This window comes from Saccopteryx leptura, chromosome 13 (assembly GCF_036850995.1).
Source record: "Saccopteryx leptura isolate mSacLep1 chromosome 13, mSacLep1_pri_phased_curated, whole genome shotgun sequence".
Lineage (NCBI taxonomy): Eukaryota > Metazoa > Chordata > Mammalia > Chiroptera > Emballonuridae > Saccopteryx > Saccopteryx leptura.
The window spans coordinates 14,938,880-14,966,716 of NC_089515.1; the positions used below are offsets into that span (position 1 = coordinate 14,938,880).

The following is a 27,837-nucleotide window of genomic DNA, read 5'->3' on the forward strand; positions in this document are numbered from 1 at the left end:
GACTTTCGACGAGTATTAGTGACAAACCAGATGTATCCGATTCATGTGAAAGAATTCATTCCAGACTAATTCTCTCCTTGTCACTGCAAAGTATAGAACATAACTTTGAAAGAATCTCTAGCACTTGCCTTTTCATAGTCATAGTGTAAGACCAAGAGCTTATTATTGTTCGCAGTGGAAGTTTAAGCACAAGTTCAGGCTCAGCTGAACAAGGAGCTTCCATTTGCTTTGGGTCGAGAAGCCCCTTTTGTCTCCCAGACTTGATTGGCAGCTCGTCCAAGGCAGAGGCCTTGTTCCTCGGCCCAGGCCCTTCCGTGGGCCCGCACCAGGTGCCGCACGCGGACATACTGAATTCTGCACTGAGTTTCTCCTTGTGTCGTGCACTGTGCTGAGTATTGGGAAGAAAAAGGTAAACAGGCTGCACAGGACCGACCCATCCAACTCTAAGCGCATGACATTGCCATAAGAGCTGTGACAGGGGATTGCAGGGTGTTATGGGAGTCCCTAGCAAGACTTCTCACTCAGATTGCCTGGGACTTAGTGGGACGGTGACATGGAATTTAAAGTTTGTTTTCATTTTCCAGGTGACGTACACAGAGGACTCTGAACAGCAGAGAGGGAAAGGCAGTTTTCCTGCTATGATCACACCTGCTTATCAGATAGCCAAAAGAGCCAATGAGCTGGCAAGTGATGTAAGTGTCCCCTGCAATGTTGTCCTCTGAGAGGAGAAAGCAGGAAGTTACCTGTGCCTGACAAGTCCAACTTCCTGTCTCCTTCTGCATGCACTGTGGATCCAGGAAGTAGTTTTTCTTCATAGTTTTCAATCCATTTTACCACGATCTGGCCCTTTTATGTCAAAACACTCTTCCTGGACCCAAGTATAAAAAGAACATTCCACCAGCCATTTATTTAGTTTTACACTTCTGACCTCTGTGTATGAGGGGCTAAATTCACTGGGTTTGCCCTTGCCCTTCAAAACAGGTGCGGTACCATCAACAGTATCAAAGAGAAATGAAGGGAATGGCTGGTTCAGCCCCTGGAGCCGAGGGCACCTTGACGAAGGACTGTGTGGATCAGTGTGGCCAGGTATATGATAAAATAGCTTCCTGAGAGGCGGCCTTTTGAGATGGTCAGTTCTCTAGCCTGTGACACAGCCTATGATCATTTCATCAGAGGTTGGGTTGTGGCTTATCTTTGCCCTATTTATGAAAGGTGGATTTTCTAAGCTAAAAAGTGGCAGGCAATCAATTACACAGGGCTCAACTTGAATCGCTTAGGAAAACAAGTTCCAAGCACTTTTTCTTTTTTCTTTTTTTTGAAGTACAGGAGCTATGTTAAGATGCTGGGTGTGCCAAGAATACAGCATTCTCACCTAGTCCCTGAAGAGTGGTCTAAAGGACTAAGACTGGCTTTGTTTAGCCCCCCAAGGGATCAAAATATATGTCTTGAAATATATTGAGCAATTCCCTGAGGAGCAATGATTATTTTCTTAGAAAGTAGAGTTTCTTATCTAGGTTGTTAGATAAAGCAATATTCCAGGAAATGTAAACTTCCTCCCCAATTTCACTTCTTAAATAAAGTATACTTTAACAGGGCATCAAAAGGTTGAGATGATAATTACTGGCTAATTTTTATATGCACATTTTTGGCACTAGACAGGTATGTAGTGGAGAAAGGGAACATTATATTTTATTCACTGTTTTAAGTAAAGATTATTGGAAGATTAATTGCGTAGACTGGAAAAACATACTTAATTGATATTTTTTCCCCCTTAATTGTGCAGTTGTTTGAATTTTTGGCAGTAATTAGATACTACAACACAAGTGACTTATTCAACCTACATAATTTATAAAAGAAAACAAATAACATTTCTCTTCTTCAAAAAGACAAGTTGCCTATGTGTCACGTGAAGATAGTTTGTGACTTAACTGCAAATGTCTAGCTGAGCAAAAATATTTGGATTTGAATTAAAAAGGTCATTTTATGAAATTCCACAATTAGTTAGGTAAATGGTCTTTAAGTGCTTTAAACTCAGTGAAAATATATTTTTATTGGTTTCATGTTTTAAATATGTTGTTTAGAAGGCTCAAGACAACTTAAGAAAACAGTTTATTAAAAATATTTAGTTTCTATATTTGGCAAAAATAATTTTGTCCTAAATGTGGGCAATATTTTCTGCCAAAAGTTGTAATGCCCACATATAATTTCATATGTGTTTAGACGTGTCTAGACATGTCTAGATAAAATGCAATTTCATAGGAGCATAGTTGGTTCTTGTTTATTAGGACATTTTGGATGACATTTCTAGTTGTGATAATAACAGATGCAAGAATCAAAGTGAGTGTTGTCTGATAGTACTGGCAGCAGCTGTTGAGAGGATCTCAGTCTTGTGTGGCATTTCGCTGTGTGATGTCGCGAGACTCACCAGGGCAGGAGTGGGAGGGAGAGAGAAAGAAGCATGCAGACAGTCAGACAAACTATAAATATCTGTAGTGCCTAAAATGCCAAACAATGCATTCTTCTTTTTAATGGGTAACTATTCTTTTAGGTTCATAGACTGTGCTATGTGATCAATTTATTAGTTGTAACCAGCCAGCTTCCCGATAGAATTAGGTGAATCACAGATTTGCACACACAACGTAGATACATATAAGCAGGGAAGTTAAAACTCACTACAAACCAACCCCAAACCATAGAGCAGAAGGGGCAAAGGGAATTACCAAAGAGTTTGAGTGCCTTCATTATTTTTTTTTTTAACTTACTATTATTATTTTTTAACTTGTTACTTTTGGCCCAGAATATTCTGGCGTGAGAAGCACTCAGGCTAAACAGTTGTCATTGAAGGATGAAAAGGGAGGCTGGACTTTCTAATTTGACACAACTGTTTCATTTAAGAAAATGGGTGTACCAGACTTCGAACCTGGTGCTGGAGCAGGGCAGACCTCACCTTGGCCAGGGCTGAGAGTGAGGGAGGAGTTCCCGGAGACAAGGTAGCAACTGATGAGGTCCTGAGGTCCATCCGACTGCCAGGGAGGGTTTATACTAGTGACGCAATGAGAGCTCTGTGAGAGGGAAGGTTTTCTTTCGTGGGAGTGGTGAGAGGTATGGGGAGGAGGTAGAAAGAAATTAAGACTCGGATTATAATACTTAGTCTGACATATGCATTTAGTTCCATTTCAGATCCTCTTATGGCCATTTGAAATTTTTCCAGCAATTATAAACATTCAAATAGTTCTATAATGTTGTCCTTCTTAGTAAATGACATACATCACTGAGGGACACAGTATTTGGAATGTCAGTGCATCTTTCTGCATCAGCCAGTAGTAGATCTGGAGAAGGTAGCATTCAGGACTACCGGGAGAGAGAGGACTTTCCTGATGTCAGCTCAGAAATGAATCCTCCATGATTCATGAGCCTAGGAGACTGGTAGAGTGTCCTGATATATCTGGTAGAAATGATTTTTTTTTTTTCTTTTCTTTTTCATTTTTCTGAAGCTGGAAACAGGGAGTGACAGTCAGACAGACTCCCGCATGCGCCCGACCGGGATCCACCCGGCACGCCCACCAGGGGCGGTGCTCTGCCCCCCAGGGGGCGATGCTCTGCCCATCCTGGGCGTCGCCATATTGCGACCAGAGCCACTCTAGCGCCTGAGGCAGAGGCCACAGAGCCATGCCCAGCGCCCGGGCCATCTTTGCTCCAATGGAGCCTTGGCTGCGGGAGGGGAAGAGAGAGACAGAGAGGAAAGCGCGGCGGAGGGGTGGAGAAGCAAATGGGCGCTTCTCCTATGTGCCCTGGCCGGGAATCGAACCCGGGTCCTCCGCACGCTAGGCCGACGCTCTACCGCTGAGCCAACCGGCCAGGGCTCTGGTAGAAATGATTATGAAGTGACTGAGACTAGTTATCATTTACTTAGTGCTGACTGTGTCCTGGGCACGAGTAAATAACTCTAACTCTAGAGTCTACTGTCTTAACCGCCATATGGTTCCACTCCTAGGGAGATCGCTGGAATGTCCAATGTGGACAGGGGTCTGGGTAACAGGAGAGATCATTGTGAGTTCCCCACCCGTGCAGGGAGGGAAACACTACTGATTGAAATTTTTGATCAACTCAGCAGGGTTACTTGGAGGAATATGATGAGCGCAGAGGGAAGGGCAGCTTCCCCGCCATGATCACCCCAGCTTATCAGAACGCCAAGAAAGCCAACGAACTCGCTAGTGATGTAAGTACCATGTCAGGACAACCCACAGAGCCACAGAAGCAGAGGAGAAATGAGACTTTGAAGGCTGTGCTTACTGAAACCTACACACAGATAAATTAGATTCGAACCGAAGGAGAATGTTAGCCCTCCATTTCTAGCTAGATTTCTGGCATGAACTTCTTTTGTCCAGACTGGTCATGTTGAGTTCCTCCCAAAGAGGTTGGGATGGACAAATAGCCTAACTCACTCTAGGTCAGCCGAGGCCAGTACAAATGCTGGCCCAGCCAGATCCGCTGGGGTTAGGACAATCTTTGCAGAGTAACCCATCTAGAAATCGAGCACTTACGGGAATAGCTGATTAAAAGAAGTCATATGATTATCAAGCAGGGCGTCACCCAGGTGATAAAATCATTTTTTACTTGCAGAATGTTGGCCAGCTGGCAGTTGTAAGATAGCCTATAATTAAACTCGATAAAGCAACACGCACACTGTGGATCTTATGCGCCAACTTGAACTTTGTCTATAATCAGAAGCTACGTATTCATTTCACACCCCCTTTTCCCTACTCCTGTACTCTGTTACTATTCAGTTATTAAACCCATTTACCCAGAATGGTGCACTTGTACCCCGAGGGGCAATAAAAGACACATCACTTTCTTTGCTCCTCCTCAGCAGACGAGCTGAGAACTGAGGTTGAAACCAGGGGCAGACAGGGTTTGAGACTAGACCTTTCTGCATGATTGTTGTAAGACCTTCTTTTGTGCAGAATTAGAGTGTAAAGTGTGAAAGGGGCAATAAAATGTTAACACGCAAGGGACTGAGTGGGTTTGTGGGTTTTATGGAGAAGAAACCCATATGATTATTTTCCTTCAGAAAATCCTGTGAAGTAAATGGAGACATTCAGTGTGGGGTAATTTTGGAGTAACTTCCCTCACGAAGCGTGAAGACGACAACTCCACATATTCTCTGTGTGTTTCAGATAAAATATAGGCAGGACTTCAATAGGATGAAAGGTGCTGCCCATTATCACTCCCTCCCAGCCCAGGACAACTTGGTTCTGAAGCGAGCTCAGAGCGTGAACAAGCTTGTGAGCGAGGTACGTATGGCAGATGGTCGCTTCTGTTTCCTGTCACCTTTTTTTTTTTTTAAATTTCCTCTAGGCAACAAATGGGACAACCCCAGAAAAAAAATCCCTTGTAGTACCACATAAACGATGCATGCATTTCCAGTTCCCAAGGAGCCACAGTGCAGTGAAAGCAATTCACAAGAAAGCCCAGAATCAAACCAATTATGTTGAACCAAATGACATGTCTCTCTGATGGTTCAAAAGTTCCTCCCTGAATTCTGGCAGGGCTGAGATGACTCAAAAGTTCCAGGCAATAGATTCCTAGTAGCCAGAAAACGGCATGAGGCAATCTTTATAACTGTAAGTCATTATTAAGGAGTGGAGATCAAAGAACAGAACGGGTGTCGGACTTGAACCTCTCCTGTTCTCTCATGACTGTAGTCAGATTTTTGAGACGCTGTTAGCACCACAGGAGTCACCTCTGCTTTAGCAGCTGAACTGGCTGCAGAGGGTGTGTTTTGTTTGTCCTATCCTGCGGGTTATGATCTTTAGTAGAATGGTTAGGATTCTTGGGCAAGGAACTAACCCCTCTAGTTCCTAATATCATTTTCATGCTCCACGGCCTCATTTGCATGACTTATCTGGACCCTGAAGGCATTTGAGTTGTCATTGTCTCACAGAGGGGCAGAATTTAAGCTATTAAAAGTAGGGGTCGGGAAACTTTTTGGCTGAGAGAGCCATGAACGCCACATATTTTAAAATGAAATTCCGTAAGAGCCATACAACGACCCGTGTACATTACGCATTATCCAATAAAAATTTGGTGTTGTCCCGGAGGACAGCTGTGATTGGCTCCAGCCACCCGCAACCATGAACATGAACAGTAGGAAATGAATGGATTATAATACATGAGAATGTTTTATATTTTTAACGTTATTATTATTTTTATTAAAGATCTGTCTGCGAGCCAGATGCAGCCATCAAAAGAGCCACATCTGGCTCGTGAGCCATAGGTTCCCGACCCCTGCTTTAGGGGATTGAGCGAAAAAAAGAACAAAAAAACCTCAGGGACATGGACAACAGTGTGGTGATTGCGGGGTGGGGGATAGAGGCGGAGGAGTGTATAAGGGGAATAAATGGTAATGGACAAAGACCTGACTTGGGTGGGAGGAGGGGGAATACACAATATAGTGTACTGAGATGTGTTGTAGAATTGGACACCTAACACCTGTATGGTTCTGTTAACTAGTCACCTAATGCATTCAATTAGCAAAATAAAGTAAAAGTTGCTTTACTCATAATAAGTTATGAGTAACATAAGTTATCTGCAACTCAGGAACAGATATGCAAATATCCTAAAGAATTTTCCCTCCCTAATGTGCAAAGGTCAGTTCTTTACCCAAATCTGATATTTAACTAACTTTGGGCTTTTTAGAATCACCAGGAGTGACATTTTCTGATCTCAGGAGGGGCCTCTTATACTTTGTAGTATTTGAAAGGTGCCGGCCTCGGAATCTGCATTTGAAATAAATGTTCCAGATGATTCTGTTGCTCTAGGCAGAGGTCAGCAAACTCCAACCCAAGTGCCAAGTCAGTGTTTGTAAACGATGTTTGATAGGAACACAGCCACTGCGTGTGTGTGAGGTCTCGTCTGTGGCTGCTTCCAATCTCCAAGGGCAGAGGCAAGGGACTAATGTAGAGACCGAAACATTCGCCTTCTGGTCGCTGATGGAGAACATTTGCTGACCCTTGCTCTTGACTCGCAGAACATTAGATCCAGATAGGACCTTTCTTCGTCCCAGGCCTGGAAGGGTAAAGTGTCTTGTTCGGGCTCAGAATGACGTTTAGAGACAGAACTGGAACCAGCGCACTGACAGTGTAGTTCCATCCAGACATAACACTGTGACCATTTTGGCCTTTTTCTGTGTGCATATACTATAAACAAAAACACGAATATAAGGACGTATAGTTATAGAATTAGAATTCAACTGTGTATACCGTTTTGTGCTCTTTTTTTAAATTTTATATCATATTGTGAGTATTGACATCTTGCAGACTTGAGAAGGCATATTCCCACCCTATATTTTATAAGATAGGATAACAAATTGTATTTTCTTTGGTAAGGGGTCACAAGGGAACTGTAGGTTTCTTTTTGCCCTTCGTTTATCCGGTGAGACAAACCAGCCATGCCTCTATTAATGGTAACCAGACTTCAGCTCCTTCTCCAATTACTTGGGATGACCTGGAGCCTGTTAATAACTATAGCCTCACATTCTACACCCAGCTCCCCAGGGGAGCTCAGCTAGCCAACCCCTTTAAAATTAGAAGACACTCTATGCATCTCTGAATGTTATAATTTATTATATCTTTGTAAAGTAACTTGTTCGGTTAAATTTTATTATACATATACAGAGAAGTGCATATATCATTAAGTGTCAGAGAAAGAATTTTCACTAGGGGACACATCTGTCCCAGATCAAGAAATAAAGCATGACAGAAGTCCAGACACCCCTTCTCTATCTATACCCTCGACCACTTGTCCCCAAGAGTAACCACTGTCCTGATTCCTAAAACCAGTTTTGCCTTTTTTTAATAAATAAAAAAAAAAATTATTTTATTTTATTTTTTTTAGAGAGAGAGATAAATTTGTTGTTCCAATTATTTAGGCATTCATTGGTTGATTCTTGTATGTGCCCTGACTAGGGATTGAACCTGTAACCTTGGCATATCAGGATGATGCTCTAACCAACTGAGCTACCTGGACCAGTTTTGCCATTTTGGAGTTGCATGAAATCTTACAGTTTTTATTCTTGAAAGAGACTTATATATTGAATATTTTTAATTTTTAGAGCCAAATTAAGTATTCACTTATTTGTTACTTGAGAGGAGAACATGTACTATTAACTCATAGTTTGCTAGGCCTGGTATTTTTAAATCTTGGGTTGAATGGTTTCTAAAAATATCCTAGTAAAGCCCTGGTGACACTTTCAAGAATGGCCTCGGGTTTGGTTCTTCTGTGCAACTGGTGTTTTGGTTTCTAAGGTGGAGTATAAGAAGGATCTGGAAAGTAGTAAAGGTCATAGTATCAACTACTGTGACACACCTCAATTCAGGAGCGTGAGCAAGATCTCAAAATTCACCAGTGATGTGAGTTTTTAAGGGCAAAGCATTTGTTTGGGCTTTTTGATGACCTTCCTTTCTAGGCTTCTGAAGAGACAGTGTGTGTGAATGGCCTTACGTAGCTCGGAGAAGCATGGCTTTTTAGGTTCAAATACCGAGCAGGTTTGATTAAGATCGTCGCTGGGACTGGTCTGTGGAGTGTTAAGTTCTGTTGCATGCCCCGACACGCACTTGACCTTGAGTTCTCGGGGCAGCGCCTGCCTGTGCTCTTGCATACTTCCTGTCTGGCAGAATCTGGCACCAAGCGGTGAATGCTGGTGAGGGAGACTGGCAGAGCACATGGCATCTCTTCCCAGTGCGCCTCTGTGCTTCTGAACTTGCTACTTGCTCTCATTTGACCTGCGCCATCACCTGAGGGGCCAGGTGTTATCTCCCATGTCATAGAGAAGCGGGTACATGCCAGAGTGGCATTGCTAGTTGGAAAATTCTCAAAAAAGATCTGGAGGTGTATCCTGGACACCATCAAGGACCTATCCTGGATTTTGTGAATTTACCGTATTTCCCCTTATATAAGACATACCCTTTTTCAAGAAATTCAAGATCTAAAAATGGGTGCGTCTTATACAGTGGTTGTAGATTTTTTTTTACTGGCATTTCCCGCTTTTTCACGCGGATGAAGAGTTGTATGAATTTTATGATGAATAAAACTTGAGTTCAATAACTTTATTTAAAACATTTTGTTTCAAATTTTGGGCCCCTAAATTAAGGTGCGTCTTATACATGGGAGCATCTTACACATGGGGAAATACGATACTTCTGCTTAGGGGCACATTGTAATGAAATGTAAAATCACCTGGGACTTTGTAAAGCTCAAAGAGAAATTTTCTTTGCATAAATTAGTGGCTAAGAGCACCAGCTTTGGAGCTGACAGACCTCATTTTGCTGCTGAGTGGAGGACTTTTGCTGAGTGGATGACTTTTGGCAAATTGTTTAGCTCTCTGGGTCACTTTGCCCATCTATAAAATGGGGAAGATAATAATTCCTGTCCTCACAGAGTGCTTGCGAGGGTCAACTGAGATAAGTAGAATTGTGCTTGATAAATATAGTAATATTCTGTTTAAATCCTCTCAGTGCCTAATAACTCGAAGGCTTCCCAGCATAGGTCATTTTAATGTAGTTTCATTAGAAGAAGCTATCCAAAGGTTCCTATTTTTCACTTCTTGTCATCCGTTTGGGTTCTTGTTATTTGGTAAACTGCATTTGGGACATCACAGTTATTTTACGTGGTGGTGGTCAAGACCAGTCTGTAATGTAAAATTCATAGAATTGGGCAGAGTCCAGGTTTTATTCTTCATTTATCTAGAAATGGAGGCAATAGCATGCAACGATTTGTCCCAGTCCCCAGCATGGGCTTTACACGTGTGGCCAGTACAACCAGTGCATGTCCATTGGAGAGCTCCGTGCTCTCACGGTAGGCTTTCACATTGAAAAAAATTTGGTATATGTACAACTGAAGATATTTTAAAAAGTCAGGTCTGTTTTGTGCTGTCTGTGCTCATCAGATCCTGTGTTTTCTTGTGAGCTGTGTGCTTGCCTCACTCTTACCTCCTGTGCTTGCTTGAAATTTCAGTGTTTTTTTTTAAAGTTTGTCTTATTTTTTACTCAGTGATACACAGACTACCTACAGAGGTTCTTTTTAATCATTCGCACTTCCAATTTCGTTTGTGAAGATGAATAGTGAATTTTCAACACGTTGGGAAGAGAATGCTTTTGTTGAAAGTCTTGTGTTCCCATGTAGAATAAATATAAAGAAAACTACCAGAACCACATGAGAGGCCACTATGAGGGAGTTGGGATGGACAGACGGACTTTGCACGCTGTGAGAGTTGGAAGTCTGGCAAGCAATGTGAGTCCTTTTGGGAAGGGTCTGTGGTGCTGGGATCTATCTGAGTGTAGAGGTGGGGCATCAGGAATTCAGCCAATTCTTTTCAGCCTCCCTTTTAAAAAAGTCAGTTTTCTTTTATGTGAGCGCTGACCCATCAGAGTTTCTCAGTGTGAACCGATACAACCAAGGCTCGGTCAAAACCCCTAAAAATTTTTCAATAGCTTCAATGTATTGATGATATCAGCTCTCTCTGGTTTGAAGAGTGGCCAACCCATCATAGTTGATCCAGCTCGAGAAAAATGTTCAGTTTCTGAGAGAGAAAGAGAAATGAATAGGTATAATTCGTATTTGAAATTCCTCAAATTTCCTAAGCATGTGTGATTAAGTTGGAATTTGTTAGTCGGTTGGGTGGGTGGTTGATTGGTTTGTTCATTCAGTCCCACACTGTGGTCACTGAAGACCTCCTGTTTATGGAAGGCACTGGATCTTTAAACTAGACCAGGTCTCTCTTCACCATGGGCTGTAATCTATTCATCTGCCTTCGGCTTTGCCAATCCAGTTTATAAGTTTGCAAATGCTAAATTATGAATCTTGGATATAAAGAACATTATTAAAAATTTTTTTCATTATTAAAACACACAAATGTCAAATTTCCTCTGCTTGAGAATGTCAAACCTGCTTTTTAGAAAAAAAGTTTAAAATACTCTGAAGACTCGACTTTTCATTTATTTCCTGGGTGTTGGCCAAGAAGCTCTTCCCTTGTATATATGTGTGCAGATGCTTCTTTTTAACAAAAACTGCAAGGGATTCTATATTTAGTAAGATAAAATAAATGTGCTATGGATGGGAGTTAATTAATTTTGGATTAATTAAGAAAAATTCTAATTAATTAAAGGCAAAAGTGTGAACATAATTTAATTTTCCTTGGACGGGATGACACTGAATTAATTTTGTTTCTGGTTACTTTCTAAAATACTTCCTATGACATTCAGACAAGGTCAAAAGAAAGGGAAGGCTAATTTCTTTTCTCTTGTGCTTTTCTTGGTGTTTCAGATCGCCTACAAAGCCGATTATAAACACGATGTTGTCGACTACAACTACCCAGCCACTCTCACGCCTTCCTATCAAACCGTGGTGAAACTGGCTCCATTGAAAGACGTAAGTCCTCTTCCAATAGTTCTTTCTGCTTTTTTCCTGATTATTTCTCTCCTGTGGTGTGACTCTTAGACAGCAAGGTGGAAAGAAACAAGATACGTAGGAAATGGAAGGAAGGATTGAGAAAGAGGCACTCTTTTTCACTAGAAAGACCATTTATGCATGTTTGGAAATGTTTGGGTTTTCAATAAAAGGCGGGGACAACTGTGGTTTCATTATGGTGGACTGTGCTCACTGCTGAGCACATTTGAGTAATTGTTCCTTAGCAACAATGATCTTTTTTGTTATTAAAGTTTTGCAGTGTGACATGTTTAAGGACTGAAGGAAATAAAATAAAATAGTTAGAAGTAGAGAGGAAGTGGTAATGGTGATTCAGTGTTTTTTCTTCCAAGTGCTTGGGAAATATGTGTGTAATAGTATGAAACTCTTAATTATTAAATCAGTGGTTTTATTCATTTATGGTTTGGTTTATCCCAGATGAAATACACATAAATAGTTACTTTATTGTTTTCTAATTATAAGAATTTTATGTGTTTATGACAGAAAATTTAGAAACAACACAGAAGTACAAAGAAAAAGGTAAAAAGTCATGTCCTATCTTAAAATGTACAAAGGTGGTTTAGAACTGAGTTGGTAGCATAGTTATTTGTCAGTGAAGTTTATCGTAAATCAATCAGTGACTGAACAAATAATTCAACATATGTTTAATAACTGCCCAGTGCTATCTTCCAGCACATTCCTTTGGGATCAGCATAACTCCAGTGGTTGACTTTGGTTGTGTTAATTGTAGGTAGGTCTTCGCTCAGAGTAGGAGTAGTGTTGGCTGTAGTTGGATATCTCCAGTTCCTAACACAGTTTGCAGGACAACGGAGGACGGTCATTGGCACATGACAGTTTAATGGATGAAAGGGACTTTCAAATGTGTAATAAAGCAAGAGATGGGAAGGAGAAGAATATAAACGGTCGAAACTTTGCTTCTTTTGTTCTGAGGGAAGTTTGGTTGGGTTGACTTATTCATTTCACCTTAAGGAAAACATTTGACTACCAAAGTGACTTCCTTTCATTTTTTTGGCTGCATACATTACCTGGGAAACGTGAGGGTCTAGAGCATTTCATTAAAATTCTAGCGTGTGCTCTTGCAATTTCTAGCGTAGAAATCATGCCAAATAGCACAAACCAAATGAGGTAGATTTCTACCACTTTGAACTCCCATTATAACACGACTTGCTATTGCATTTGTCTGCACAAGACTGGCTCAAATGATGCACCTAAAACAGGGGTTGGGAATCTTTTTGGCTGAGAGAGCCATGAACGCCACATATTTTAAAATGTAATTCCATGAAAACCATACAATGACCTGTGTATGTTACACATTATTCAATAAAAATTTGGTGTTGTCCTGGAGGACAGCTGTGATTGACTCCAGCCACCTGCAACCATGAACATGAGTGGTAGGAAATGAATGGATTGTAATACATGAGACTGTTTTATATTTTTAACGTTATTATTATTTTTATTAAAGATTTGTCTGTTAGCCAGATGCAGCCATCGAAAGAGCCACATCTGGCTCGCGAGCCATAGGTTCCGGACCCCTGACCTAAAATACACCTAAAAATATACACCTGACCTAAGTACACCTCTGGAAGTCGGAGGAAGGAATTACATTAGATGGGATTAGGAATGAGCAGCGGTAGGGTCTACACTGGCAGCCTATGAGGCTGATCTAGACTGCAGAGGTGTTGTATTTGGCTGTACAGTGTTTAAAAATACAAAGTTGGACCAATATATAGAAATTGTAAATGTTCACATAAAAATTTATATTTTCACTTTCTTTCTTTTTTTTTTTTTTTTAATTGGAAAACTCTGGGAACTGTGGTCCTAGCTCCAACATGGCAGCTACTGCTTGGGACTGAGTGGCAGCTGCTCTCTCTCATTATATTCTTCTTACCTTCCTGGCTCCCTGGGACTCTGCGTTTACCACCCCTATTCTGGGGGCTTTGGTGTTCAGGAAGTTTGGGGAATCTATTGCAAGAACATTTGGGGTCTCTCTGTCTGGCAGTCTTCAAGGTGGTCAAATAGCTATGAAATTAAATAAACAAGCACAGTCCTTGATTAGAGAGCATTCCCTTCGGATGGACTTTATAAACATGAATAGCATGACCATAAGACTCTATGCACAGCAAAGAGACCTTTCAGAGAGTGGATTGAAGCCATGGCCAGGCATCTGTGATGTCGCAAAGGTGTGGTTAATCACAGAGACTGTTAATTATGTCCTGCAGAGAAAAGTAATTGTGCCCAGCCGCATATTAAATGCAGAATTATCGGGAAGGAATGTGCCATTTTAAAAATATAGATTTTCGGACCTTTTATCGTGCATAATTCTGAATTCTAATAGACTTTATTATGACATAATTATTTTCCCCTCTGAATGAATGCATTAGGAAGCCACTGTATTCTAATCTCATTAATGGTCGACATTGAAATGACTTTATATTTCTTAGTTTTCCTTACATACCCCATACCCAGAACTCAGAACATGCAAAAACTTATCTCCTTGGCTCATTAGCTAAAAAAGCTCAAAGTGATACTGTATTTTATCACCAAATCCAACAAAATACTCAATGGCCTAGTGTCGGGGACACTGTTTTTCCTAGATCCCATTTTGGAAGTTAATCTGTAAGTCATTTGTTTGCAGCCAGAGCACATTTCCCTGTCTAAACGATGTCAGCCCTGGCTGTGGGGAGCCTGTCTTCCACCTGTAAGAGAACAAGGACTAGTCTAAGCACACTAGCTTTGGCAAAGCAGGTTGCCGGTGTACAGGTTGAGTGCCTCTTTGAGACACAGAATGTTGGGATTTGACTCCTAACTCTGACACGAGCTGGGTGACCCTGAGCAAGTGATTTCAGGTCTCTGTGCCTCCGTTCCCAACATGGAAAGGTAAGGGTAGCTGGGAAGCTTCAATACATTAATATGTGTAAAGTACTTGAAATAAGGCCAGGCTCATAATAAGTGCTTTTTTTAAAAGCCATAATTATCCTTGGCTGATATTTGGACAGGCAAGAATGGAGAGAGTTCAAGGGAGAATTCAAGCTGGCTCTGTAGATCTATTTCACTCGGGTCACTGGGATTTAAAAAATATTGAACTAGTTGCCAGAATTTAAACATTGCAAATTTTCTGCAATACTGTGGGTTTCCGGTTTCCTTGGAATACTCGGCAAGTCTGGCCACTCTGCTCCACGTTAATGCACCACTGCTGTCTCAGGGACGAGCAGCAGCTGTGGCCCGTGGCACAGTCCTCACCTCTTTCTACGACTTCCCCAACGACGAGGCCAAACCCTGAGCTCGGACTAGTGTTTCACTTGCATCCAGCTAGTCCTCTGGCTCTCACAGACTGTGTGACCTTTGCGCTGTCACTCAGGGAGGTGGCCATAGGAGGTAGCAGCAGGCAGATAGAATGGCAAAGACATCAGACTCTAGACAGACAGGAAACGGCTGGAAAGTCCAAGCAGGGGCCCCTGTGAAGGGCAGAGCCACCTGTTGGGGAAGTATGACCAGAGGCTGTCGGTGAAGGTCAGAGCAGAGATGCCGGTAGATAGTGGGGATGCAGTCAAGGGGTACAGAGTTCTTCAGCAGAGTCTAGGCCTAAAGAAGTTGCGGCAGTATGTGGGGTGCGGGGTGGGGTCCTGGGCGTGTGGCAGGAAAACAGAGGCGTGAAGACTACGAGTGGGGTGGGCGGGCAATGGGAATCGAATCTGATTGCTGCGAACAAGGCCAGAGCCAGCGCAGAGTCTGCACACGGAGAGGCTCAGGTACCCAGAGGGACTGGGTCATCCTGGGGGTCATGGAGCCAGGACCCAGCTGCGGTATCTGCGCAGGCGTGGCTGCGTCTGCGTCTGCTCACTGCAGAGCAAACACGTGACTGCTTGTTAAAGGAACAAACGCACGAACAGATGGGCAAATGAAGGGGGACCAGGCAGGCATAAAGGAAGTAGTTCAGGATTAGGGATGAGCTAATTTTTTCTCCTTTACTGACACTTTGGAACAAACTTGATTCAGCTGTGGGACAGGCATTTGCCATCCACCACCTCCCCCTCTTTTTTTTCTCCTGTCTGTTTCCTACCTCACCCGCCCAGGTTCCTGGGCTCTCACTCGCTCATACCAGTCCTTAAGCTTCAAACGTATCCCTTCCCTCTGTGCTCAAGTTCCCGTTCCCCTTGCCCAGACCTCAGGCAAATGTGGAGGAAAAATAAGGTGATTGGATGCCTATGTGCTCACGTGCAAATGGCTAGTAATCCTCAACTCTCTGAAGGACAAGATGCACTTTCAAAAGAGAAAACTTACCAGCGCCTCCTATCTTCAAGGAGTGGGAAGCCCACTAGTCAATGTGCCTGGCTGCCCTGGGGATTCCCCCTCCTTCTCTTCTGAACCCATATCTTTTATGAGAGTGCCAAGCTGAGGGCAGTTTTCTTGGAGACTCTGGCAAGGTGGGAGTGAGGGTCAGACTGGGGCTGGGTGGACAGTGTGGTGGCATGTGCAGAACGTCCTCACACGTTGTCATCATGGCTTCATTGCCTCGCACTAACACAGGAGGGGAAGGGAGCGGATGGGCGTATACATGAAGCAGTTCTGGCCATGAGGTGGGTGATGGGTCCATGGAGATTCATTATACTATTGGAACACTTTTGAAAATTTTCAGATTAAAATGTTTAAATCAAGGTGGGGAGTCATTTCATTGTCATAAAGAAGCATACTGTGTATTGCTCTGCAGCTTGCATTATTAGAAAGTGACCTTGAGTGTGTGTTTTCAGTGGAAATGCCCCGAGGAATAGGAATAGGCTATGACTTAGGGTATGTGTATGTGCAAAAACACCAGTTTCCCAAAGTGAGCGTGTCAACAGCACTCTGAGAGTTCCCACAGCTCTGCGTCCTTGCCAACACTTGGTATTGTCCTTAATTTCAATTTCCATTCTTGAGGTAAATGTGGATGGGTGTCTCATTGCGGCTAAAATATGCATTTCTCTGATTATTAATGGGGATGAGCACTTCTTCCTACATTTGCTGGCCATTTAGTCAATCTCTTTTATGACTGCCTGTTCAAGTTACTCACTCTTCAAAAAGTACTGCTTTTCTCTCTGTAGGCTGGGAGTATCTGTTGGTCTCCAATTAGAATCTTGGGTTCTTTTTCTAGTAATTTGAGAATCATGACTCTCTTGGGCTTAGGTGGGGGAAAAGGGCTAACCAAATCTTAGGGACAAGTGCAAGTGACATCTTCCTGTGACTCTTTTGACCCAGGTCAACTACAGGCAAAGCATCGACAAGTTGAAGTACAGCTCTGTGACCAATACCCCTCAGATTATTCAAGCCAAAATCAACGCCCAGCAACTGAGTCATGTAAGTGACCCTACGTGCTCAGCCGGATGTAGGTGACTTGTGATTGCTTTGTGGCTTCTGGATATCTGGCTCCCCAAGGACTGGACTTTCATTGTAGTGACATCTGTCTCATTACAACTAAGAAATGATTCCCCCTTCCCTTGACTTAAACGTTTCATTCTGGAAAATTCCAATTACATTCATAAGTAAAAAGAATAGTGTAATGAACCCTCATGTGCCCGTCACCCACATTCACTGACTGTCACCTCATGGCCAATCCTGCTTTATATTCATGCCCAATCATTTCCTTCCCCTCCCATGTTATTTTGAATAACATCCCAGGTATCATATAACTTAATCTACAAATGTTTCAGTATGAATCTCTAAAGTATTAAAAAAAATGTTTAACATATTTATACAATTTTAATATATCACGCCAAAAATGAACAATGATTCTTAGTATCACCAATGTGCCTTCAACATTCCAGTGGTCTCATAAGGTTTTAATTTTTTTACAGTTTGAATTAGAATCCAAATAAGGTCTACACTTTGTGATTGGTTGATCTGTCTTTAAGGCTTTTTAAAATAATTTCTTTTCTCACAAGTTGTTTGTCAAAGAAACTGGATTGTTTCTGCAACATGTCCCGGAATTTGAGCTTTGCTGAGTACATCTCAGTGTAGACATTACATGTTTCTCTGGCTTCCAAACATCCTATAAAATAGTAGTCAGGTCTGTAGACTTGCTCAGGCTCAGGTTTAATTCTTGGACAACCCTGCTTCTCAGGTGATGCTGTATTCTTCTACTAGGAACCATATAGTGTCTGGTTGGCTCTTTGTGATTTAAGATAACTTTTTTTCAAGGTGGGCAGACATTTAATAATTATTCTTTGAGTATCCGCCATGAGCATAGCGAGATGTTCAGCACAGCAGCAAGAAAAAACTAAGTTCCAGTCCCTCAGGCGCTTCAAAGGAAAGCTGGTGAGGTGGCCACAGAGAAGTCCTGCAAACTCGTCCCTTTGAGGGCTTCTGAGTTGTTTTACTTCGTATTTGGCATCTGCAATCTGTTCATTTAAAACATTCATAAAATTGTAGGCTTCCTTGTAAAAATTCATTTCCAGAAACTGTCTCTGCTATGAGTCAAAGGGGAAAGTGAAAAAGAGAGTGTGTTCTCTCTCTCTCTTTTTTAAAATTTATTTCTTGATTTTAGAAAGAGAAAGAGAGACAGAAACATCGATCTGTTCTTGTATGTGCCCTGACCGGGGATTGAACCCATAACCTTCGTGTTTTGGTACAGTATTCTAACCCAGTGGTCCCCAACCTTTTTTGGGCCACGGACCGGTTTAATGTCAGAAAATATTTTCACAGACCGGCCTTTAGGGTGGGACAGATAAATGTATCATGTGACCGAGACAAGTGTCAAGAGTGAGTCTTAGACGGACGTAACAGAGGGAATCTGGTCATTTTTTAAAAATAAAACATTGTTCAGACTTAAATATAAATAAAACAGAAATAATGTAAGTTATTTATTCTTTCTCTGCGGACTGGTACCAAATGGCCCACAGACCGGTACCGGTCCGCGGCCCGGGGGTTGTGGACCACTGCTCTAACCAACAGAGCTATCCGGCCAGGGCGAGAGTGTGTTCTCTTCAAAAATCTTCTGCCCATATAAAAACCTGTGGGTTTATTTTAAATTCAATAGGTGAATTACCGTGCTGACTATGAGAAAAATAAGTTGAATTACACGTTGCCCCAGGATGTGCCGCAGCTGGTCAAGGCCAAGTCTAACGCCGAGCTCTGCAGTGAGGTAAGCAGGCAGTATGGGCGAGAGCGGGGTGGAGGCTAGGCTCGGAGCTGGACGTCATGATGCCAGTCTTAGTGAGCCGGGCTGTTCTGCTCCTGAGAGGACTTCATCGGGGTGGAGGCTAGGCTCGGAGCTGGAAGTCATGACGCCAGTCTTAGTGAGCCGGGCTGTTCTGCTCCTGAGAGGACTTCATTCCACACATGCACCGTGTTACTGTTTTGAATTTTTCTGTCTTGTGGCACTTGGGAGTTCTGAGGATAAATTGATCATAACAATTTCTTTCTCATTATATGCACATGTGTACAGTATGTGCATGAACACACACATCATCATCATTATCATCCTGCTGAGTTCTAGCCGGAGCTTTGCTGTGTGGAAAAAATCTAGGTTTTAAGATTGATGTTAGTCACCATATTCGTCTGAGTAGGCTTCTCATTCTAGATGGGCTTTTTAGGGCAAAGGAAGGGAAAAAAAGGAACCAGTATTTGTTGAATTCTTGTTCTATATTTGGCACTGGGTAAGCAATTTATGTATGGAGTTATGCAGCTGTCATAACCCCCAGGAGGTGTTCATTGTAGGAACAGAATGGCATGGGCTTTGGTGTCAGCTAGGCCTTGGTCAGATGCTGGCACCACCAAAACCATGACCCTACGTGAGGTCTTCATGTCTCTGAGCCTCACAGGCCTAATGTGAAGACTTGGAATTGATGAGTTAGGGAAGGGCTAGAAAACAGTATGTGCTGTTACCATGGTAATATCATTATCAATGAAAAAAAACCAACAACAAAAACCTTGTATCTATGTGGTACTTTACCAGCTTAAGATCTGTTTTGAGAGCGCATCCAATGTATTCTCACACCATTCCTGAAACAGATAATAGGATGTATATATTTTTTTCAAATTGTAAACTAAGGCACAAGGAGGTAAAATAATTCATCCAAGATCACACAATCCTGGGAGACAACAGACCTACAATGAACACGTAGGCTTTCCTCTTCGTCCTGTCTGCCATTGGTGCCTTGCATGGCTCAACAGCTAAGGAATCAATTAACTGTCTTAATAATTGCTGTGGTCATTTTGATAAAAACACCAGGATTCTGGTCTGTAGACAAATGACACCAATTTTGCTGTATTTTTTTTCCTTCAACTTTTGACAGGAAGATGGGTAACAACTCTTCACTCGCCCATGTCTTTGTTTGTTGTCAGATTAAGTACAAAGAAACCTGGGAGAAGTCCAAAGGGAGAGGATTTGACATGAAGCTGGACGCCATGTCCCTGCTGGCCGCCAAAGCCTCCGGGGAGCTTGCTAGCAATGTAGGTTTTCTGTCATTAACTCAGACATGCATGAGAACTGGTTCCCATCAAATGTACGTGGTCCTGCAGAAAAAAAAAAAAAAAAACACCCAAAAAACAAAATAATGACTGTTAACGTTGTAAACATCACAGTCCTTTCATCTTCTGGGTACGAAAGGCTGGGAGGTATTTTTGCAGAATGGTTCCCCTTGCACTTGTTAAAACCAGAACCCCTGAGACGGCCAAGTTTCTCCCTTGCTCACGGTAGACTTTCTTCTTTCTCTCAAGATTAAATACAAAGAAGAATATGAAAAAACCAAAGGCAAAGTCATGGGGACTGTGGACTCCAGGCTTCTGCACTCCCTGCAGGTCGCCAAGATGAGCAGCGAGGTAAATACCTTGCTGCCCCCACCCTTCTCGTAGAGTTCTGTTACTTTCAAGTTTTTCCTGGGCCTCTTTCACTGGAGACTGTTATGTTTTTGTTGACTTTCACCAATGATTTCTTTCCAGGTTTGCATGAGAAGGTTGTTCCATTTCTTTATTTTGCCAAAGTATTCTCTTCTTTTCAGATAGATGAGTAGTGTGTCCCATAAGGGTGAGCAGCACCCCCTGGTGAAGGTACAAAGGTGTTCAGCCACATTTCTTCGCTCTACAGGTGTTTACCAAGCAACTGCTATGGGCAGGATTCCGTGTGAGACACACAGGTGCTATAAGAATGAACACCACATAATAGGTTCCTTCCTAGCAGAGCTTAATTCTACTGGAAGGGTTAAACAGTCAGCACCTGTTTATTGTGGAGATGTCCTAGGTGAACTCTGTGGTCACAACCACACATGATATTCAAAATTGCAAACAGCTGGGGCATCCAGGCTCCAACTAATCAAAATGACACTCCCCGTAAACAACTGTAATCAAAGGCTAGAGATTAATTGTGGTAAATGTCACTTACTGAAATTTTCTGGGGTGCAGGATTGGTGAGTTATGCTAAAAGGAACAGATGGCTTCTAGTCAGGCCCTCTCTGCCACTACTGAGCAGTTAAAAAGGACACATGAGTATCGGGTTTCTGCTTTACAACTGCCTGCTCCAAGCTGTGAGGCCAGCTTATATTGCTCCGAGGGTGCAGTCAGATATAGTTACCTGCTGAGTCATTAGGAATCCATGGCTTGAATAGAATAAGAGGGTTGGCATCTGAGTTGCCATCTTGGATGTGCCTATACAACAATCCCTTTGAAGTGCATAGTCATGAAGCATCGAGACACTGATAATTTGTCTTTGGTTTAGATAAAGAACAATTTGTTGTTTCATATTTGCATTTGGAGAATCTAGGGCCCAAAAGAAAGTATCTTATCTGAGGTCATAGTAGTCAGTGGTCATTGTGGAGAGGTAGAGAATAGACCCTCGAACTCTTACTTACTGGCACCATGATCTTTTTACTATAGCACACTACCTTTCTCCACCATGACACCATCCCCTCCATGACCGTCATTATCATCAGCATCACTACCATTCATCACCATCACTATCATTCCCATCACCATTATCAACATCACCATTACCACAGCTGTCCTTGCCATCCTCATTGCTAACATTGATCAGTCATTTTCTACATGCTAGTCCCTGTACCAAGCAGCTGTCACCTACTATTTTGTTTCCATATCACAATAGTCTCCCTAAGGAAAGCGAGTACCTCGAGAGGTGATGTGACTTTCCAGAGGTCATCCAGCTGGCAGAGGGCAGATAAGGTGTGAACTCAGGTTACTCTGGCGCTGGAGCCCAAGCTGTGCTATTCTGCCTTTTAAAGTTCGTACAGAAACCAGGGAGAGAGTGTTTGCTCCCGGGGTAGCCAGGTAAAACGATTTAGGATTGGAAGGAGGCGTTTCTCCTGAGACAAAGTAGTAGCATAGAACCTCAGCTCTCCGACACTGCCACCTGCCAGAGCCAGAAACCATGTCCCACCTTTCTGACAGATGGGTGCCATGGCCCAGGGTGCCTGCCAGTGTCTCCTGACAATGTAGGCTTCTCTCTTGTGTTTTCACATCACTCCTGCCAACACAAGCTTCGAGTAATGGGCCTTGTGTTGGTCCATTCAAGGTTGAATACAAGAAAGGCTTTGAAGAGAGTAAGACCCACTTTCACCTGCCCATGGATATGGTGAACATCAGGCACGCCAAGAAGGCCCAAGCTCTGGCCAGCGACCTGGACTACAGGAGGAAGTTGCATGAGTACACCGTTCTGCCCGAAGACATGAAGACTCAGTGGGCCAAGAAAGCCTACGGGCTCCAGAGTGAGGTGAGCCCTGCCCCCCGTGCAGCGCTCCCATGCATCTCCTGCAGCGGGGCGCAGTGACACTCTGAGAGGGATTCTGAGCCTGTGGATGAGTGTGTTCCATCGCGGAGAGGACTAGGAGGACCTGCTGGGGTGTACCCGGCTCGGGGAGGGTGGACGGGAAGGTAGAGATGTAGATTTAGCTGAGACCATGGCGACCAGCGGAGGGAGGACTGGGGCTCGTGCAGGGTAAAAGTCAGAATGAGCAAAGAGGAATCAAATGTTGAAAACGGTAAGTGAATCTTGGAAATGCAGCAGGTTGGAGGATTTAAAAAAAAAGAGTCTGAGAAGCCGACTCTTTGGTTAGGTTATGACATTTCAGTGCTAAGGTGAAAAATTCTCTTCTGGTTACAAAGTGGGCCCAGTGGCTTCCCTACTGAGGCAGGGTTCTGCCTGACTACGAACACATTGGGAGCAGTTCTTCTAGGAGGGTAAATGCGGGAGCGAGGATTTTCCTAACCTCTCCCCTCAACTCTGCCCAGGCTGCGTGCATGCATCTGTGAGAGCCCGCTTTTCCCTTGCAGCTGCAGTACAAAGCCGACCTGGCGTGGATGAAGGGCGTGGGCTGGCTGGCCGAGGGCAGTCTCAATTTGGAACAGGCCAAGAAGGCTGGACAGCTGGTCAGCGAGGTAAGCTGAGCTGAAGCCTCTGGCTTGTAGTGGTGATCTGTGCCTCTGAGGGCCCCTCCGCAACCTGCCGGGTCGTCTGGGGGTGTGACTCACAGCAGTACTTCTTCATTTTGCACCTGTAGCACACCTGAACTAACCTTCCCTATCCTTGACCTTCCTGGAGAAGGTATGAGTAAGAAGCCTCCCCATCATTCACTTTAAATAAGAGATGCGTCCAAAGAACAGTTCAGAAGGGTTGTAATGTACCATCCGTTAGCACGAGGAAAGGGCGTGTTTGTTGTGTAGGAGAGACGTCTGAATTAGAGTATGACATTTGGAGGCCAGCACTCTCAGTGTGCCCTTGCTTTAAATTCACTGCAGACTTTGAGCGAGTCATTCAACCCTTCCCATCCTCTTCCTCACAAAAACGAGAAGGCTGGACAGGCTACCCTCCAGAGCCCCTGCGGCCCCAAGCCCGCTTCCCTCCGCGCCGAGTGAAGCCGGCCTTGGCAGCCGGCAGAGGAGGACTTTTAACAGGCCTCTCACTGGGAAGATGTGACTATTGCAGGACCTCTGTCTGGGGTCCTCAGAGGGGATTCTTGTGTCGGGGCAGGAAGGTTGAGCCAGCATCTCTCTTGTGAGTGGTAATGATGACAGTGAGTCACAGCTACCAATAGTGCAGTGGTCCCCAACCTTTTTGGGCCACGGACCGGTTTAATGTCAGAAAATATAATATTTTCACAGACCGGCATTTAGGGTGGGACGGATAAATGAATCACGTGACCAAGACAAGCGTCAAGAGCAGGGGTCCCCAAACTTTTTACACAGGGGGCCAGTTCACTGTCCCTCAGACCGTTGGAGGGCCGGACTATAAAAAAAACTAGGAACAAATCCCTATGTACACTGCACATATCTTATTTTAAAGTAAAAAAACAAAATGGGAACAAATACAATATTTAAAATAAAGAACAAGTAAATTTAAATCAACAAACTGACCAGTATTTCAATGGGAACTATGCTCCTCTCACTGACCACCAATGAAAGAAGTGCTCTTTCTGGAAGTGCGGCGGGGGCCGCATAAATGGCCTCAGGGGGCCGCATGCGGCCCGCGGGCCGTAGTTTGGGGACCCCTGGTCAAGAGTGAGTCTTAGACGGATCTAACAGAGAGAATCTGGTCATTTTAAAAAAAGAAAACATCGTTCAGACTTAAATATAAATAAAACAGAAGTAATGTAAGTTATTTATTCTTTCTCTGCGGACCGGTACCAAATGGCCCACAGACCGGTACCAGTCCGCGGCCCGGGGGTTGGGGACCACTGCAATAGTGGACTGATGATTATGGACACATTGCTCTCATTTAGTGACCACTGACAGTGTGTTACATATGGATGGCTCATTCATTGCTCACAACAGCCTCAGGTGACGGACACTATTATTACCCTCTTAACATCCCATTCTATATACGAGGAAAGTGAGACTCCCAGTCACACTTCCAGGAAGCGGTAGAGCTGGCATTGGTATCAGGTGTTTGATCCAATGCCCCGGCTCTGGACCACTAAGCACTCTTGCACACCCAAAGCACATTTTGTAATTCATTCTTATAAATATAAATATTTTCCTCTTGTACTCTTCCTTCTTTCTGACACCGGCACGTTTACAGCTGAAATGTATAAGGAAGGAAGGTAGAGAGAAGAGAATAACCCTTTCGGGGTCCTATTACTTAGCTTCTTTGAGACCAGCTCAAATACAGGGAGAGGAGCAACGAAAGCCCCACTTGTCTGGGACAGGGGGTGCGGTAAGGGGCCCCAGCAGCTGCAGGAGTGAATTCGGCCTGAGCAATATCCGTTTCGGTCTCACTTCCTGTGCCTCCTCATTGTTAAACTCCTTGAGGGCCACATAGATACCATGTCCTTCAGCTTTTTACGGTCCCTGCTGCACCCTGTACATGGGGGATTCTTGGCTCCCCAGTACGTACTTTGATCAATGCCGAGTCTGGGATGGGTGGGAATTTCCAATCGTGCAAGAACAATGCAACTTCCTTCAATTATGTGGGGAAGGAGTTTTCCATTTCACACCCTGGGGCTGGAAAGGAAACTGCATATGTCTTGGGAAAATTTGCTCTAGAATTTTATTTTATTTTTTTGAAGGGAGGAGATTTGGAGTTTGCAATAGTCCACCCCCTGTTTGGGGTTCAGTTGGCCTCTCTAACCCCCTTGCTGGCAGCACTTGGGGTTTTGCTCATCTCTGATCTCCCCCCCAATGTGAAACTTTTGCTCCAATGAGCCATCCTCAGCGGCCACCTTTCCTGCCAACTTTGGCAATGGCAGCAGGAAAGGCCAGTGAACTAACCTCTAGGGAGGACTAGAAATCCCTGTTGTGCGGAATGGGCACATTTGAGATTTTGCCAGTTACACTGTGGCTGTGAGATGGGGACACTGTGAGGACAAGACCTCAGTGACCCGGAACACTAAGAAACGGGGCAGAGGGGGAATCCATCTGACTGCCAGTCTTCCGTCCACGGCTCCTGGTGTGCTCCCTTCCTTAGGGCAGGTGCTTCCTCCATGATCCTGATGGCACCACGAATAACGGTGGTGACTGATGTCACGAGCAGTCACTGTGTCGATGGACTGTACTAGTGGAAAGCATGGCATTGAAGCATCTGCTTGTCCCCCCTCCCCGGAGCGAGGCAGCTTCTATTGGTTTCTGCACTGTACGGTCAAAGCATGAGGGGCTCGGATGACTCAGTGATGTGCTCAAGGTCCTGAAGCTGGAAGGTGGTGGAGGCGAGATTTAGACCTCTTCGGTCTTCCTGATTGGGAAGTCCAAGTTCCCTCCCCCTCACTCTCCCGGGTCAGATCTAGATTTATAAAATGGACACATCTCAGGGCACATGGTACAATACAGGATTTACTGAGGAGAAAGGAGTCATATCCCATTCAGTAGTAGCAACTAAAACAGTCTCACCAAAGCAGGCAGTCTCAGGCCTGCATGGTCCTGTTTAGGCTGTAGGACCAGCTGGGACGTCCCCCCGAGGAAATGCGTGGGCCCCAGAAAGTGTGCACGTGTGTCTGTGCGTGTGTGGGTGGTGGTGGGACAGCCTGCTCCTAATGCCACGGGCTCTCTTTCCACGGACAGAAAAGCTACAGGCAGAGGGTGGACGAGCTGAAGTTCACCAGCGTGGCCGACAGCTCCCAGATAGAGCACGCCAAGAGGAGCCAGGAGCTGCAGAGCGGGGTGAGTCCCGGACTGCCCTTTCTCTACCAGGCTGCTGTGTCACAGGCCTGGGGACCTCTGGGGACAACAGCAGGTGCTGCCCAGGCACGACCCAGGAACCAACAAAGACCCATCTCTGTAAATAGCTTGGCCCCGGCTCTCTGCAGCTCCCCAGCTGTCCTTGAGAATGGGACACCAGGCCCCTCGGCCTCACCCACCACACCCGTCCCCGGACAGTGGGGATAGACGCCAACCGATTTTATTCCTTTCAGCTTTGCCTTGTTCCTTCTCTCTTCTTTCTTTCTCTTTCTCTCTCATCCGAGACTCTACAATTTTAAAATCAGTTAGAGCATTGTCTTAGGAGACAACATTGGCTTGTGGGTTCTGTGCATTTGATGCCCACTTGAGCTCACACGTGGCGGGCTGAGCAATGGAACTCCACATATGTTATGTACATATCAGTGTTCAACACTTCCTGCGCACCTGCACGGAGCAGGCACCATGGTTGCTACAGTCTGGTCAAGACCTGCCAGCTTTCCCTCCAAAAGGTCCGGATACACCTGCCAGAAAGGATGCAATCAGCATGAGTCAGCAGAAAGGCACTGTTTGGAAACTCAAGTTGGGGGCTGGGAGAAAAGGGGAACTGGAAGGAGCAGGAGAGAGAAGTTTCCCGTGGAGGTGTTTGTGTCACTCATGTTGTTGTTCTGGTCGCTGCTCCCTTCCCAGGTGTCAGAACCTACAAATGCATGAGGATTGATCACGGGGGTGCGGGAGGCAGAGCTTGCTTACTGTTTCTCCTGTTTGGGGAGTCTGTGCTCATTTGAACACTCTGGTGGGTTATTTTTTGAGGCTGTGGACAGTGCAGGTGAGACTAGCTTGGGGAGGTCAATGTCTTCTCAAGGGAAAGGCGTGAGAACCAATACCTCCGAGGGGGTTTTGTGTTGGTTCCCTGGCCACATTCTCCTCTCCACTCCTCACTGCTGCTTCTCTTGCTCCCACCGTCTCTGTTGCCTGAAGCCTCACTGCCTGTATCCTGCCGGCCGCTGTCTGGTCCAGGTGGTTTTGTAGTGGGCTTCCCAGGCAGGTCACAGAAGAGCCAAGAGGACATAGACACCCATGAGCGATGCCTCGCTACCCATATGCCGCCACCTGCTCCTGACCCGGTCCTCTCTCCCAACAGGTGGCCTACAAGGCAGGGAATGAGCAGTCCCTCCACCAGTACAGCATCAGCAAGGACGAGCCTCTCTTCGTCCAGGCCCGCGCCAATGCCGCCAACCTTAGCGAGGTACGGCCTGGGGGCTTCCCTGTGTGAGCACTTGGACCGCCCACCCAACCAACCACGTTGGTGTGGCGACTCAGGTTACGTACATCTGCGTGTTGTCAACAGCTCATCTAGCAGACCTTGTTCCTGCCCAGTGTTTCATGGGGAGGACAACCTTTTGGAGGAGTGAGCTGGTGGGAACTTGAGCAACTGACTCTGTGACGGGGTGGGAGGCGGTGGTTATCCCCGGGTCAGAGTGGAAACAGCATAAGAATAGTGTCGTAGGCGAGTAAGTGCTTAGATATTTGCTCCAAACTACCTGGGTTTGATCCTTGGCTCTGCCACTTACTGGGTGTGTGACTTTGGGCAACTTCTTTGCTCTCCATTGTCCAGCTGGTATAATGAGGGTAATACTAGTCCCTCCCTCACTGCGTTGCCCTGGGGCTTCAGTGAGCTTATATACAGAGAGCACTCGGAGGGCTGTGCACCAGGTGGCTTTATTCCTTGACACAACAGTAAGCAGAGTCCCAACTTTCCCATCT

General features: G+C 44.5%; 1 protein-coding gene across 13 annotated transcripts in view; it reads left to right on the forward strand.

Moving 5' to 3' along the window:
- The window catches only part of NRAP (nebulin related anchoring protein), a 71,765-nt gene that overhangs the window by 10,770 nt on the left and 33,158 nt on the right, over positions 1-27,837 (forward strand). For 5 of the 13 annotated variants that reach the window (XM_066355231.1, XM_066355221.1, XM_066355222.1 and 2 more), the window contains exons 8-22: positions 585-692; positions 982-1,086; positions 4,112-4,219; positions 5,178-5,294; positions 8,307-8,411; positions 10,183-10,290; positions 11,323-11,427; positions 16,717-16,815; positions 18,494-18,598; positions 19,801-19,908; positions 20,176-20,277; positions 21,980-22,177; positions 22,738-22,842; positions 25,957-26,055; positions 27,215-27,319. In XM_066355231.1, the coding sequence (XP_066211328.1) occupies positions 585-692; positions 982-1,086; positions 4,112-4,219; positions 5,178-5,294; positions 8,307-8,411; positions 10,183-10,290; positions 11,323-11,427; positions 16,717-16,815; positions 18,494-18,598; positions 19,801-19,908; positions 20,176-20,277; positions 21,980-22,177; positions 22,738-22,842; positions 25,957-26,055; positions 27,215-27,319 (1,677 nt within the window). The remainder of the gene's footprint in view (positions 1-584; positions 693-981; positions 1,087-4,111; positions 4,220-5,177; positions 5,295-8,306; positions 8,412-10,182; positions 10,291-11,322; positions 11,428-16,716; positions 16,816-18,493; positions 18,599-19,800; positions 19,909-20,175; positions 20,278-21,979; positions 22,178-22,737; positions 22,843-25,956; positions 26,056-27,214; positions 27,320-27,837) is intronic. The other 8 variants (XM_066355230.1, XM_066355232.1, XM_066355234.1 and 5 more) reach the window with 3 other exon arrangements.